The sequence below is a fragment of the Pieris napi genome, chromosome 13, assembly GCF_905475465.1.
Source record: "Pieris napi chromosome 13, ilPieNapi1.2, whole genome shotgun sequence".
Lineage (NCBI taxonomy): Eukaryota > Metazoa > Arthropoda > Insecta > Lepidoptera > Pieridae > Pieris > Pieris napi.
The window spans coordinates 7883827-7901084 of NC_062246.1; the positions used below are offsets into that span (position 1 = coordinate 7883827).

General features: G+C 33.5%; 1 protein-coding gene across 4 annotated transcripts; it reads right to left on the bottom strand.

The window, feature by feature from the left end:
• Positions 1–240: 240 nt before the first annotated feature.
• On the bottom strand, positions 241–17198 carry LOC125055138 (dynamin-like 120 kDa protein, mitochondrial). Of its 4 annotated transcripts, none has more exons than XM_047657408.1 (21): positions 16905–17198; positions 16599–16821; positions 16255–16390; positions 15740–15856; positions 15452–15541; positions 15137–15288; positions 14263–14444; positions 13922–14032; positions 13388–13517; positions 13181–13279; positions 12596–12727; positions 12005–12150; positions 10973–11134; positions 10072–10265; positions 8400–8614; positions 7323–7464; positions 5511–5724; positions 3720–3801; positions 3084–3218; positions 2352–2421; positions 241–1560 (listed from the first exon to the last, which is right to left on the bottom strand). In XM_047657408.1, the coding sequence occupies exons 1-21, from the start codon at positions 16931–16933 to the stop codon at positions 1496–1498; spliced, it is 2826 nt and encodes a 941-aa protein (XP_047513364.1). In that variant the 5' UTR covers positions 16934–17198; the 3' UTR covers positions 241–1495. The 4 variants fall into 4 exon arrangements, with proteins under 4 accessions (XP_047513364.1, XP_047513363.1, XP_047513362.1 ...); XM_047657407.1 differs by having other exon boundaries at positions 15740–15886; XM_047657406.1 differs by having other exon boundaries at positions 15740–15889.
• Between the last annotated feature and the right edge of the window lie 60 nt (positions 17199–17258).

The following is a 17258-nucleotide window of genomic DNA, read 5'->3' on the forward strand; positions in this document are numbered from 1 at the left end:
CATAAATCGCTAGTCCCCACACTAGGGAGGCCCTGTGTTGTGGGTAACTAGAAAACAATTATTACGTGGTACATGTTTAAATTAGTTTAAAAAAAGATGATAATAATAATAATGGTTATAAATTTAGTGTTACAAATGAAGTATTTAACTTGTTATGCCTTAACTAAAATATATGTAGAAAGTTTACAGTGTAACTGTAATTTTACTATTATGTTGGTTAAGATAATCTAAATAAAAATATGTTTCTAATTTTGTGCAACATTTTATTAAAAATATAACTTATGGAGTCGTAAGTAACAATACATGCGAGCTGACAAACATATGCAACCTATATACATTCTATAGTAAACTACACAATATTTACTATGAGATACGCTTTCAAGTCGACTTTAAAACAAACGTTTAAAAAAGCCTTATAGTGGTTTAAAAACTTCTTACTCATGTTAAGCAATTACAAAATCAACACAAGCTCGCAAATACAACTTTATGAACAGTAACAATAATTTAGAAAGAAACATGTTTTGAAAATGGCTACCTTCGCTATGGCCATAAACTTTAAAATGAAATAAATATAACAAATTAAGTATAGGCTATAAACAAGAGAGAAGCCAAACATAAAGATATATAGATAAATTCCACAGGAGTAGTGTTAGTGCATTATGCCCATCGTGTAGTACTTTTAAGGATCCAGTACAGACCAATGAGAAGCTTCTGCTAATGAATAATTGTATTGATTTTTATAATCAAAGTTTTATAAGATTTAGTATGAAATACTATGTACAGTACCAGGCCATTTATAAGTCGCATCGTGCTTTAGAAAGAGATACTCGCTTTGTAGAGCGTCATCTCTGTCACACAAAACACTAACAGTACGGTAACTATTAAGAGAAAGAGACGACGCTATACGAAGCCTAAGCTAGCTGAGTATCTCTTTCTAAAGCACGATGCGACTTGCGAATGGCCGGGTACTGTACTATAAGAATAATAGTGACGTCACAGCCTCAGGCGCACTATCTGGCACTAGGTTAGATTTATTTAACAATTATTATTAAGTCGACTTGAAATACCCTGCATTTCATTGACCTGTGTCATATAATAAATATTCAATAAACTGACTAAAGCAGAGTTAAGAGTAAGTTTCCAAACTTATAACGAGAAAAGGGTTCTAAACCTATTTCATGAATTAATCATTTTATTCTGCAAAATGACTAGGTTTTATAGGAAAAACATGATCACAGAAAATATTCTAATTATATATTTCATAAGATTTAATGTAAACATAGAAATTCATTTGTAGTAAGGTGATATTTTGGATTAAAACTAAGTTTATTGCTATGAAATAATTCTGAAGCCGACAATTCCTGTTATGCAATATCTAGATTGCGTATTATTTGGTAGTTATATATATAATACGCAAATTCATGACCTATTTACAAGTTTAATAGTTTCGAAGTCAATGAAATGCAGTTTCAAATAAATTAATATCTATCTACGCTTATTTCTCTTTGTTTAACGCCTCAATAAATTCCTCCAGTTTCTCTTGAACATGTCGCACGCGTTCTGCAAAGAAAATCATTATTTGAAGATATATTTAAGTGTATTATAATGTAAATATGTAAACTTCTATGTTTTCTACAGTTAGTAATGAAAAACATTGATTAGTAAAATGTAGTAAAAACATATGTTATAACTAGCTCTGCGGTTTCACCCGCATTTTTTTTTGTTAGACATATTATGGTATTGCAGACTTTTACGTGGATATGGATGTCTTCTATAAAATTGTTATACATCACTTAGCTCTATTGTCAATAGTTTTCGCAGTGTACGCGGTTTAGAATTTTCACACCTTGGATTACACTATCGTAATTTAATATCAATTACGAGATACATTTCTTAAACCTGATGAAGATGTCAGATAAGTCCTTTTTAAATTAAAAAAAAACATTTAAGCTATATTCATTCCTATTAACCTATTACTCAGATAATGCATCATTTATTGAAGTGAAACTTCTTTATCGATGTATGGGAGAAATTTTGTAGCAAATCGTCACGTTTTTCGGTTACGCGCCATCTTTTTCTTGTCCCTACCACGGTTGATCCGAGGAGATTCGAAGCCATTAATAACAAAAATATATAATAATGATAACAATGATAGTAATATTCAAATTCAAAAACTATATTTAACCAATTTCTGTAAAGTTGCATATAGTAGATCATTTTATGAAAAATAAGGTCATAAAGAAGTTTCACTTCTTACGTGTGTACACCTAGTACACGCACACATTTTTTTTTATTTGCATATACAATACAAAAAATTCACGCGTTCAAGTTGCGTGATTGAAAATACTCACTCAATTCTTCAGCGAGTTCAACTCGTCTACCAGAGAGTAGTTTTTTCTTCATATCTGCATCAGACGACATCTGAAATAATTATTTTATTAAAAAAAAACTCTTCACTATAGTGAAAGATCTTTTATCATATTTTTGCTACCCCGTTAAAGTTAGTCCACCAATTTATCGTGATATTCCTTTGATATGATTTCTATGTCAACGTAAAATTGTACCGTTAGATTGTAATCTATCTCGCGAGATTGTGAAGTGTCGAAAGATTGTGAACCTCAACGCACTGCTTACAATTTAACGTATTATTATTCGGTAAATTGTAATCTATCGAAGTGAAACCGTCAAATTACCATATTAAAATTGTTAACTGTCCGAAGGCTGTCCCTGATTGGTCGGCTTTATAGTAGACCGTTCTATGTCCATAGAGTTAGGAATAAAACACGGGTATCAGTCACATAAAATGAATGCGCTTCAAGAATATTGACATCAATTATTTATTCATTTCTAAGTAGGTAATCAATAATAATCTATCTACAATTTTACGGTGACATATACAAAATAATAAACGGCCAAATCTTGATTACTGAGGCGCTATTCAAATTATTTGTCATCTCCTCAGAAACCATGCGCTCTGTTAAAAGCATCCTTCACCCAAATCTGTGGACTATTTCTTCATTACCAAGGCTCTGTGGGTCTTATTTTTGACTCTAACATCTCGTTTAAAAGGCACCAAAACTTACCTCGTCCAGAACCTCCCTCAGTTCCCGGTCCAGTCGACCAGCCTCCCGATTACCAATTTGTTGCCTTAAAGCATTCGCCGTAGTCCGCAGTGCGCTTTGAACCCGCCAGAACATCACTACTTCACAGCATTCCTTCTGAAATATTAGGTTTAATTACACATTAATAATTTAAAAAATGTCTCCAATTTCTATATATTCGACTAGAAGGTAGAAGAACTGGCAAAATAACAGCCACTTCTCTTAATGGCAAACTACTTTATTGTATACGACGCTTCTTAATAGGTGCAGCCATCCCTGCCCCACATATGGAATTGATTAGGATTCAACAAAAAAACATATCAGTAGCAAACATCGCGACGACTACGCCCTTAATTTATAGTGATAACAAGACGCTAACACGATAACGGATTAAATTAATAATATTAGCGCACACAAATTCAAATCTGCCCAATCTTAAACCTGACTTGGTGCGTTCGAACCCTTGCTATGCTGAAATTGATGTTTATTTCGGCGCAATTAACACAAGTAAACATGCCTGTTTACTTTCGCTGTATAAAGGCCCAAAAATCGATGTCAGATTGATCACCTATAATATCTATAAAGATCAGAATAGCAAATATTGTATAAGAAACTCACCCCAGTACCATTCTGTTGCGTGTACAGATAGAAACTCTTGCGACAGTCCCTCGCTCGTGATAATGCACGTTGTAGGAATTGTCTGTATTACAGAATATGGTTTTAAAATTTATTAAAATATTGTTACTGCAATAAATACGACAATATTATAAAAAATTAAACATTAACGTTTATCTAATGATTGTAAATCGAAAAAATATGATAGAAACTATTTTCAATCTGCAGTATAGCAGTTCTAAAAGGGCATAAGAAAATCTTGAATATTTAAAGATTTTGGAAAAATAAGTTTTAAGCTAGAGTAAGGTAAAGATAGGTATGTTATCTAAAGCTGGCGGCTTCAACACATTCACACTTTGTGCTTGTGTAGTGTCTGTGAATAAGAGCGAGGCGTTATGTCAAATTGAATATGCATCATGAAAAGACTGTCCGTCTCTCTCGCGCTCGGTCAAGCTTATGAGTATAAAAGAGACAGTTATTGTTCTGCTGTTGCTACTGTTTACGTTGATCTTTAATGTACATGTTGATCTTTTTTCAAACATTACCAGGACAATCTCATGAAATGGTGCACAATATTTTTAATTATTTTAAGCATCTTAATAAAAAAAGTTTAATGAAAAAATGTTATTTTTAATTTGACATCAGATGCGACTGGGGTTTCTAAGAGGAGTATTGAAAGAATAGTTAGTGAAGTAAAAGTGAAGTGTGTTGAGCTAGATGGGACTTATGTCGAAAAATGAAAAATTATTTACACAAACTACTCTTTTATGTTCTTGGTCGGGATTAGAACTTTTGGATCCACCCTCGTATGCACATAATATTTATATGTATTTGACACATTTTTATTTATTTACAACCCTGGGTGGGTTGCCCCTTACTAAAACCAGAGTAGACTAAAATATTACCTTGGCAAAAAGTCATATTTTTAAACATACTGTATAATGAAATTGCATTAGTGTGAATCCTGTGAACGCGCCAGTTTTCGATAACCGACCTATACATCAATGAGAAACAAAATAACAAAAAACGTTGGATTTCTACAATAATTAAAGACCTGTAAGTGTGGTCATCTATCCTTATAAAAACGAATATGTTGGAATTTAGTTCCTATACAAGAAACGGCCAGTATCAAAACTTAGTTTTGACAACAGAAATTGACTTCCAAAGTATCCAGGGTAAATAAAAAAAGGGTTTATAATTTCGTACTCACCAAACTGCTTGCTTACTATAAAGTTAACGATTATCTAGTTTATAAAAGGGCCTAGGACTAGTGCTAATTAACTTCTAATTAATTTGCGATATTTGTTTTAAAATAAGTGTTGTTTGATGATTTGATATTTTAAAAGAGTACAAAGAGTTTTTTACGCCGGCTTTTTCTCTCGGCCTACACCCTCTGTCTTCTTTGTCGATGAGTAGGGATGCCTACCGATTCAAATTTAATTACGTGGAATAAGTGATACCTGTATCTTATGTTCCATAATACACATATATGTATATATATTTTTTTAATGGCTCTGGCACGATTTGTGCATTAGCCAACGTCAAGTATAGGATTTTTTATAATTCGTGCTTGTCTTTAGAAATTCGACCGTGTCCTCCATGTACGGTTTAGGCACTCGCCCGGTACCGCACAACCCTCCCAAGGCCCGAGAACAAATTTAAATTAAATTAAAGTTTGCCCTCGAACCGGGAATCGAACCCAGTACCCCTCACCTAGCTGCCACTTAATAAGACCGCTAGGCTATGAGGCCCCCTATTTTATTTTTAAAGAGAGAAAAGGTAATAAAAACTTACTTTAAATAAATAGGTTTCCACGTCTCCCGTATATACTCGTTATCGGTGTCGACGCCTCGCCGCCTCAAATTATCCCTCACAGCTACCACTTCATCGTACGAGAGATTGGGCCTGCTAGAGCCGAGGCGCTCCAACTCCGACTTCACTTCACTACGTCTGTTCTGTTCTTCGCTACTCGATTGCCAATACAGCCAGCGCTCTCGGAAACCGGGACCTAGAATATGCTAGAAATTAGTATTACCATATCGACAATTAACCTTTAAATGAGAATCTAGCCAAGTTTTAGTACTGTGTTGCCAGTTTTAAATGGCACTATTACAATAATAAAATTTTCAACAAATTAAACAGTATTAAGTGTGTATTCTGTGTATCGTAGCAGTGACCTGTTCTGCGTAATTAACTTATTAATTCATAAATGTAGAAATCTTTAGATTTTTGTAATCAATACATAATTTAATAGTCAAAGACGTTTACAATAGTGTGGTAGAAATGGCGCGTCTAAACGGGCCATGTTTTGCTGCAATTGATGGCTGCACTGTTGGCCACTAATTGCCCGGCCATTACAAAAATATTTTAATGCAGCTGAAGGCCGAACAATCTATGGCTGGGTAATGTGTTATATTGCAATATGTCTGCAATAGTATTTCTAATGATTGAATGATGAAGAATGAATGATGCCCATGATGCAGACTCCTAAACGGGCTACACAAACCGGCAACAATGGCTGACGAAATCACACTTGTCGCAGCAGCTTATATTGTTTTAAAAAAGAAACAGAAAAAGAAGAGATTGTGGATTCGACCTTACTTAAATAGGCGTGAAACTGTAGACAATTTGAGTCTAGAAATAAGTCTTGATAATAAATTATTCAAGAACTAGAATGTCAAAAGTAGTCATTTTTGCGTAGTAATCTAACGTCAAATACAGCTGATCGCAAAACACAGAATAAAGCAACAGGCACACTTCACTCAAAGCAAACGTCATGTCGCGTAGAAAACGATACACTATGCCATAACAAAGAGAGTGACTGAAACAACAAGAGAACTGGCTGTGCAATATTGCAGTTGAATTCGATAGCCTAGCGATCGTCCGGCCACCCATCGGGGCAACATTGGCCATATGTGGCTATACAAAACATGTTTGGCTATATGGCCGGGACATTACTGCAATATTGCAGTGTGGCTGCTATTGTTTGCAATGTTGCCGGCTACAGTATTGCAGCCATCAATTGCAGCAAAACATGGCCCGTTTAGACGCGCCAAAACATAAACAGTTTTTCTGTCCACCAAACAAATTCAACAAATTTAAAACTAATATTTATTTATTTCGTAATCCTACAACTATCATAAATTATATATAACAATTCACAAAAAAGGTGGAATACATAATAATATATACAAAAAGGTTTAAAATTTTAAGAAAGGAAAATGTATAGAAATTATTTAAGACGTAATTCCGCTGTGTTGTATGATGGTGTGAAAGTGAGGTGAGGTGTGTTATGTGGGGTGTGCTCATGATGCAGGTGATTTAGCGCTATGGATATTCTTAATACTTCTTTTAAGCATAACCCATTTTATATACATACTATGTATTATATTATTATATATATATATATAACATAATATTAAAAGTATTATATTGTGAGTATTTTCCATATAATTAAACATTATCTTTACAAATTAGTTTAACTTTAAAAAACAAAAGTAGTACTTATATAATGTTTTCACTATTCATTCCTTTTTTACCACCGACCAAAAAGGGGGGGTTGTAGCACTTTTGCGTTATATTAATCATATTAAGGCTATTTCAAACCTGCAAGTGACTTGAGGTCTTCTTCGGTGGTCTTAAGTCGCTCCTTGAGCGCGTCTTCCATAAGAGATACAGCCGAGTCCCACTCACCACGCGAAGCCACGCACCTATCTTGAAGCGCATTTACTTGCAGTACACGCAGGACCTAGAATTGATAACACTTTAATATGAAACAAATACTCAATTTGTCTTCAATTTGAAACTAAATAAAAGCCAAATGTCCTTTCGAAATCAAAATATTGTTCTTCGTGTTATAAAATCAAATTGGAATTGGCAAAGATCGCGAGGAAACCGGCTTGCCATAGTTCCAAATGGCGGAGACGTGTGTCAGGCACAGGAGACTGATCACCGGAATGCCTATTAGATTGACAAATGATCATGATACATAAATCTAATGCCCAGACCTAAAAAGGTTGTAGCGTCAATTTTCTTTTTTTTTGATAAAGTTAGATGTATATTTTGGTTTGGTTTTAAGTGTAATGCTACGTTCACACGCGCGCCGTGCATTATTATATTCCGCCATGTTGTAATCTCCGATCGTAGCGACTTTCTTAGCAACGTTGAATGAAGATCCACTCGTCGCGAAAGCGCGGGAGAGACTGACTGCCTGCGCGCGTGTAAACAGTCACCGGGCGCCCGCACATTCATCCTTTGAACTTTGCCAAGAAACCGACACTTGCCCGATTCGCGGCATTCACGTTCACAGGCGCGTTCACGGGCTCGGGCGTACCGTTTACACGCTCGTGAATGTGAATGTGCACGTTGAATGTAGAGTTGAACGCGCGCTAAGATTCAGAAACGAGGCTTAACGTGAACTGTGTAAAAATTCATTACAATTGACATATGGGATACTTATTTAGAAATCTTAACATATCATAGAAATGAAGTTTTATATTAGCTAATGTATGGTGCATTAAATTTGAAAATCCAATAGCTAAGGCCGTTTTTTTAAAACTTATACATTCGTAGATCAACATTACTGAAGATTTGACTATCAAATTCAAATCATATTTGTTCTTCAAATTAATAAATTTAGCTTAAATCAAACTCTGTCAAAGGAATCTTTCAAACCCCACTTACGTCCTGAGCCCTTTCTTCCCACTGATGTCTAGATAAGGCTTCATCCACAGCAGCCTTCTTCACTGGTTCATAGATAGCGTCGGAATCGGAAGATTTGGACATAAGTTCACTGAACTCCTCGCGTAACGCCTGTCGCCCAGCTTGTATGGAGAGGGTGGCCAGTTCATTTTCCGCCCATTCCCGAAGTTTAATGTCCACCGATGTATTGAATTTATCTTGAAATAAAAGTCAAAAATTAAACCGATTTCATTTATATCTCAATAACTACTAAACGGATTTTCATGAAACTAGGGACTGTTCCCTAAGTTAGAATATACCTGATAGTTAAATTAAAAAGGATTAATTTAATTCGATACATTAAGTTTTCGTGAAATTGTTAGACAAGCTATATAAGTATATAGTATAAGTATATAAATAACATACTAATCAAAATTATGACGTCCTTTTGGAGTGGGTTAAAGTATTTACTGTTAAGAGTATTATATGGAATAATGAATCAAATACATTTTGTAGAATTTTGTTACAAAGTTAATTAACTACAAAACTATGAGAGAAAAATAGAACTTGTCAAACACAAAGGGCATAATTAATAGCATTTTATAAACCTATTTTTACACTAAATGATTCTAAAATACACAATAACCACTGTTTTATTTCTAGTTAATTACTGCGCCATTTATCAGCTACTAAACTGAAGTAACGTTTTGTATGATTGTAAAAAAATCTATAAATACTTCGTGTGTATTTCTTACTAAAATCAATATCAAAGGGGTCAAGCCATATTTGCGAAGTATCACCACTTTTCGGATGCTTGTATTTGACTTGAAGTAGAACATGCATATCTAGAAATATTTATTAATTACTAGCTGCTTTCGCCAACTTAGTTTAGTCAAGTCAAAAATAATTTATTTATGTACGTAACTCAATGGAAACTTATGAACGTCAAAAAAAGAAATATAAATTAAATGCTCCTAATTTTACGATACTGCCAGTTCTCAAATCAAGGGCGTAAAACGGAAGAGAAGAACTGGTAATAAACTTTTTTCACCTTAATATGATTTTTTTACTTAGCCTACCTTTTTAGTAGCTCCATACCAACATATGGAACATTTTACTATGCTACCCCATAAAGACTGTTCGCGTTCAGAAAAGTAGAAAAAGAAAACTGGGATTTAGGATTTCCGTGACATTTTTCTCTCCAGAGTTCTTTTCTCAAAGATCAAGTTATAAATAAAAAATACTCAAATTGGTCTAGCCGTCTTTGAGTTTTAAGCTTAACAACATATTTTGCGATTCCTTTTTATTAGATTAATAATATTTTTCATGAAAATGTTTTTAAATATTTTCTTCCCAACCTCCAATAATGGGTCATGGTCATGCTATACTTGTAAATCATTAAGCACAAGTGTTTAAGCTGATATGTAAGTATTTTGGTCCATATTTTTGAATCTTAATATATGAAGAGCTGTGAAACAATATTCTCAAATTTTAAATGTCAATTCAAAAATGGACACTTTTGATTCAAAAGTGAATATTTATATTTTATATTGAGTATAGCCTGTGGATTCGGTTTCCAGAATAAGTAGACTGAGAAAGCTAACTTTAAAAAATTATCACAAATAAGAATCTAACATCTTAAGCTGAATTAACTAGTTTTCAGTTATCAACATACCAACGTCTTCGCTAGCATTCGCTGCTGCTGGTAGATATATCCCAGCAAATATTCTCTGCGCGGCCGCGGCCCATAAGGCTTTTTGGAGCCGGGCTTCCCAGGCTGCGGCTGGTACACCCGACAATTCTGCAGACTTGTCCAGCAATTCTGCACGCGCACGTTCGAACAACTCATCACGGTCCAGTTCACGTTGGCTGTAAGGAAGCGAATTGATACGCTTAAAATCGATTTCATTATTAGGTGAAGTTGGGTCTGGCTCATTCACTAGACCAGCCTTGCGATTCTGTAACTCAGTTTTCAAATTGACACAGCGGTTTTCAAGGCGGCGGTCGCGCTCAATTCAGTCGTAGAGCAGTCATTTTTTTGCTGTGTGAATTCGAAACTGTGAGTTACAGAATCACAAGGCAGATCTAGTACGTTATTGAAAAAGGAATAGTAGAAAACAATAACAATGATGTTATGAGTTAGTTAGTTAACGCAAAAGATTTAATTTTTTATTTATTAAAACTTAGTTACATTAAAAGTAGAGTTAAAACACGTATCGTTATTCTTATTAGAGATGCAACGGGCAGCCTTATCGCTAACAAGCGATTTCTTTTAGACAACCCTAATAAGGATAAAAATACTTAGGCAATGCCAAAAACCCAAAAATAAATGCAAGTAAAAATGAAATATTATATAATAACTAAAGTAAAATCTATTTCAAAAATATATTATATGTAAGGGATGCAATGCCATTTGGAAAATCTGCCTCAGTTGTATAAATACAAATTATTTATATGTATTATAATTAATATTTAAATCATTTAACAACTATTTTAACTTTATAAGCATCATCAGCGGCAAGAAAAAGGAAACATTTAAAATTTTATGTGGGTACTTCGTGAACAAATTTACTTACCGTGGGAACGTATTTTTCCATTCGCTCTCTAGATTAAATCGCATCGCTTTGAACGCATCCGCCTGTTGTTCCACAGAGTCTCTCACCATCCTCCAGAAGCACTCGGCCACGCCCAACGCCAAATTGCGGGTAGTCACTTGACCGGCCGCTACCATTCCATCTCTATTATAAAATAAATTGTAATTAGTCTTTAAATTTGTTTATATATCGGGTATATAATAAATACGACCACGGATGTAATGAAAAATGGTTCAAAAGCTATAGACGAACATTATTTAAAAAAAAAAACAGTTAAATTAATGTTAATATCTAATATATAAAATTCTCGTGTCACAATGTTCGTTCCCATACTCCTCCGAAACGGCTCGACCAATTCTTATGAATTTTTTTATGCATATTCAGTAAGTCTGAGAATCGGACAACATCTATTTTTCATCCCCCTAAATGTTAACCCCTTAATTGTTATATTATTATAGATAAAAAATTCTGTTTTAATTTTTTTATGATACAACATTAAAAAATATATAAAACTCAATTTTCATCTACCCTCTATCTACGATCAACGTTTCTTAGAAATAATATACATGGCAAAACAACGTTTGCCGGGTCAGCTAGTTATATATATATATATATATTCTCTATCAGTTATTCAAAGTTGATATGTTTTCGTGCATTTACGTGCTTTCAAGCGCCTTTTAAAATATGTAGTTGTTTTAATTGTTTTGTGTGTATACTACAAATTGATTGGAAATTGCAATTGTTTACATTTTCGGGTCTATTATTGCTTTCTTTTTCTTTTAGTTGTTGTGTTACTCATACTTTTATAAGAATTAAATCCTATCTTTCTTTATATCTTGTATTTGTGATGCTTTTGTCATGTCTTAGTTGATAAATAAATAAATACAACAGTCTCTTTACAAAGTTTCTTCTTACAATGGTAGACCAGTTTTCAAATACTTTCCTGACCTTTATGTCATATAACCTCTTATCTTTTAAATTTAACGTTAATGATTTAAGATAACTGTTACTTACTTAAATAATTTAGAAGATCTGAAGAATCTCTCTTCGTATTCGCGGATGCTTTGTATGGAGTCATCCTTCCTGCTTCTGCCAGTCACCACCGCGTAGTATCCGAGTGCCTTCATTGGGAACAATTTGCCTTCCAAAATACGTCGAATCTACCAAAAAGAACATAAAATTGTTAAAACCTAAAAATACTTTGGTAATTATAACAAAAAAAACCCTTCAAACAAATTTTCCAACCCTGTCGGTTATACAGTTTAGGGATAACTTTAGATTAACCAGTAGTTTAATTTATTAAAAATATTTTACCTGAAATTTTTGACCCGGTCTAAGGTTAAGTAATTAAAACTAATATTTGCTAATGAAGATTCGTAAGAACCACACTTGAACTGAACTTTCAGAAAAATCGTTAACCATAATTATAGTAAAACTTTAAAAAAACATATGTTAATTAATATTGTTAAAAGAAACTATAACTGGATTAAAACTAGTTAATAATTTTACAGTATTTAATTCTAAATTTATATTATACGGCACGGATTGAATCACTATAATAATCTTGAATAAAATATAATATATTGTTAATTTATGGTAACTCACTCTATTGGGGTTAGCCAAATTCTCTTCAGCAAGGTCAACCTTCGTGAGAACAAAGATAGTCCTCTTTCCAGACGGATCACAGGATGATACTAAGTCGGTCACATTGCTTCGTTCAGCGTCAACTGAGCCATCCTAGGTAAATAAAAAGGGGTAACCATAATTGAGGACAAGGAATTTGAAAATAAATTATTTAAGCACTAAATTCTATCATATTTTTTAGTAATTTAAATCTTTTTATATTTCAATAAAATTTATTCATATCATATTGGCAAATTTTGCAAAAAAATTCACCAAATTCGATTCAGTTATTTAAGAGGTTTATATAAATGGTGTCACATTTGCATTCTAAATTCCAAATCTCTACTGATATTAAAAAGAGGTACGGTTTGAGAGGTTGTAGGAAGTAATCTCAGGATCTACAGAACCGATCTTAAGAATTATTTTTCAAATAGGTAGCAGCGGTATTTGTGAGTTTCATTATAAAAATATAGAAAAAGGAAAGACTCTCAGGTGAAGGTTTAGTAAAATAGAAGTCTTTGAATTATTGGTGTCCTTAAAAAGTATCAAAACTAATGAATCAAGTACCTGTATACAGAGTATAATAGCATTAGGATTGTCCATGTACTGCTTGGTCATTTCTTTGATCGCCTCTCGGGTATCAGATGCCATATCCACCGTTTGAGTCTGAAATTGTACGGTTAAATATATAAAAATAATAGTCAAAGTCATTAAAAAACAGTACCAATTTTGATTTCACTACTGTATAATATTTTTTTTTTGTTCTATACTTACAGATATTACTCCGGGCAAATCAACCAACACCATACGGGGTATACCAGGTCCCTTCACAGACATGGCGATCTGTTGGTTGGACACTGTACGACCACCACGAACGCTATTGCGCATACGCAGCTCAACTTCTCTGTGGAAATATAAATATTATTAAATACAATGTGGTTATACGACATTTCTACTACACAATACTTTTTATTAACTAATTTTTTGTTTTTTTAGTTTTTTCTTTAACTAGGGTTGCCTGGAAGAGATCGCTTATTAGCGATAAGGCCGCCCGCATCCCTTGTAATTTTTTTTGTATTGTGTTTGATTTATTGTTTTTTGCAACAAAGTGTTAATAAATAAATAAATAAATAAAATAAATAATTTTAAACAACTGATTATAAACAATAGACCAGCTACATAAAGTAAATTTCTTTTGATGATGACTTTGTTTTTTTAATTAAAAATAATATTATTTAGGTTATTCACTGTAATCGTTAATGTTTATAGTGATATGAATAATAAGATACTATGACTGTTTCCACTTACTTTCGTAGATCAGCAAGATCGGCTTCCTTATTGAGATCGAATTCGCGAGACGAGTCGTTGAACTGTGCCACGTGGTAAGGCCCTTCCGACAATGTTACTTTTACTGGTGCTCTGTAAAGAAACATATTTTATCTCTTCCACTGCACTATGACATTCAAAATTAACGGAATTAAAATTATTTTTGTTGTCAAAATAAATATATTTTTGAATATATGTATAATTTGTAGAAGGTTCGGTTTAATTTAAACAGTTGATATTTTGACAATGTTTAATATAACGAAGCTTAATAAAAATTATAAAATAAAATGTTTTTTTAAATACCCCGTAAACTTATAATTTACCTGGTACACATTTCTCCAGCTCCCCTTGGAAAAATCCTGGCCTGAGCCAGCATCTCCAGAACTGAAGTCTTGCCAGCAGACTGATCACCTACCACAACTACTCTAGGCAATCTGCCTGCTTCACCAGAATCCCAGTCCGCCAACTCATCCAAGACAGATGAGTACATATCAATTAGGGAACGCTGGAACATAGAATGTAAATAAAATCGCTATAACTTTTAGGCAATAAGCTGAATGGGATCCATCAAATATTTATACTAATAATACAGCCTAAATAACACATAACTTAACATCAAACTCTTTAAATTACTTGTCCATAGAAATTTCTCTCCATATAACAAAAACTCTTTACGTTATGAAATGCGGCAGCGTTAGGCCACGTTCACACGGCGACCATTTTTTTTTTTCGATCAAGGAAATAAAATCCTCGATCAATATTGGAATTCTGTCCTCCATATTGACAACCGACTGATGCAACGCACAAGGGCAACTGTAGGCCACGCGTGCGAGTACGTACGATTCTCGAATGGGCGAGTCGTGTGAACGAGACAACATGAACATAAGCGCCACTGCGTGTCGTATTCGATAAAATCGTTTCGAGTCGCGGCGTTTCCGGTGACAACTTCGCACGGTATACGGTAAAATATATTTCTCGAACACGAGATTTTCCAGTATAAACGCCGTGTACAAACAATTTTTAAGTTTTCATATATATTTTGTTGTCACTACTCTATTCGATAAAATCTCGTATACCGTATACGGTATACGGGAAAATAATCGCCGTGTGAACGTGGCCTTACTATATAGTTTACAGAATATACGTATATATACTAAGTCGATTTGTGGTGCCGTCAAAAAAAACTCTAAGTCTCACTTTCATCTTTTTAGTTGATGGTTGTCTGCCTTGCCTCAACAACATATTTTGTTGTCTGAGTTCTCTATTTTCTTGCTCCAGTCTTTGTAACTCGCGCTGATAACGTGCCTGTAGTGATAGCACTTCCTCTTGCAAAGCGTGAACGCGGCGCTCTGTAAGAATAGCATCAAAAATCAGTATTGTAAATATACAAAACATAAAGTTGTTTAAAGAAAAGATATGATATATTTTCATATGACAGAATTCTTTTATTTATTTATCAAATAAAATATTATCTATATCTTTAGAAAAAAAATCTAGAAAAAATATACACACCATAAGCAGCAGTTTCGTCGGTGTTAGATGATTTGGCTGACATTGGTGCTGGTCGACTTTGTAAATTGTTGACTATTTTAGGAGCTGGTTCTGAAATTTAAAAAATATTAAAATTTATTTCTGTATTATTAAAGACTTTATCAATGTTAAATTTATAACAGATTTTAGAATTAGAAATTTTTAAAAGTAAAAAATAAATTCATAGACCTATGAAGATTTATTTTAAATATATATAGAGGTGATCAGTCTCAGTAAATTAACAAACTGAATCAAACAAATAAATCTTACCAATACTGCTGGTAGCATTATTTACAGCAGCAGCAGCCACTGCATCTTCATATCTTTGCGCCAGCCACTCCCTGAGTTCTGCAGCCCTGACTGCACCAGCCTCTCGCAACCTCGGATCTGAGTGTATCGACAGCGTCAGTGGCACACCTACTGTTTAACCACAACTGAGCAAGTGCAATGAGACAGAGGTATATAGGGTGACAAAAAACACATCACATATTGGAGCGGATGAAGAATATATGTTACTGAGCCATCGCAGCCCCTCATGAAAGTATCATTACAGTCATAGTAAGAAGAAATCACAAAATTCTCTATATAAACAGAGCACAATTGTCTATATGAGCAGGCTTATGGGAGTATGGTAATAAGATGGTATAACAATAAATTAAGGATGTGGTAAACATTAACACACTACTACATCTAAAGCCTATTACTACCAAAGCAAGTGATCTTGAGTCTTCCAAAAGTCTTTAAGTTTTAGTTTAAAGACATAAAAATATATTAGAGGAACTTACCAATTTGAAACTGATCCCCAATTTTTTCTTTAGCATCTAAGAGTGTTGTGGTGAATTTATCCCATTGTTCATTATCTGGCAATAAATCATTCAACCATCCCATTTCTGGAAGTCCATCTTTCCATTCCACATATTTCTGAAATAAATATATTGTATCTCTGACTTGTTATCAACTTAACTCAATAAAAATTACTATTTCCAATTATTTATTTAGTCAATTGCATTTTCATTGTTTATAAAGTAGATATATATATATAAGATATCAGTTTTACCCGGCAAAATTGTATTGACAAAACAATTGATTAAAAAAATGTTTTTAAGAAATAAAGCAATTTTAATTTTACCTTGTTTAAAGTCATTCCTCCTCCAACAGCGCCTCCAAGTAATAAATATCTGATTTTTAACACCCCTCGAACTGCCCGGGCAATAAGCATGCCATATCTTCGTCTTGGTATCTGGTAACTGTCTAGTGGCTTGTGTAAAAGTACACTACGCCCAGTCCATACAGAGAAAGCGACAGCTCGTTTGTCTACACATGACCATGAAGAGGGTCTTCTTAGACTAGATCTGAAACGGCGAGGTTAAGTGAATTAACCTAAAGTTTGATGATAATAAATACTTTCATAAAGAGCAATGACATTTAAACATACCTCATTCGATGATTTAATATTCTAGACATAATTACAACTCTTTCTTTGCTTAATAACAGCGTTAATATACCATAATAACCAATACAAGGTTTGGGTTACTTCCTTCTGTCTAATAATTCATTTTCTAAGCCGGTTAATAATATGTATAAAGAAAGACAACTCTAGTTGATTGGTTTATAAATTAAAACAATTATAATAGCAAATATATTACACAATCAACATAAAAATCACAAAAGATCACTTCATATTTTGAAAATTTGACAAATTGTAGGGCATTTTAGTCAAGATTCAAGGTCCACAGACTATATAATATAAAGGTTATTTAAAGATACATAAATTGACAACAGGGCGTTG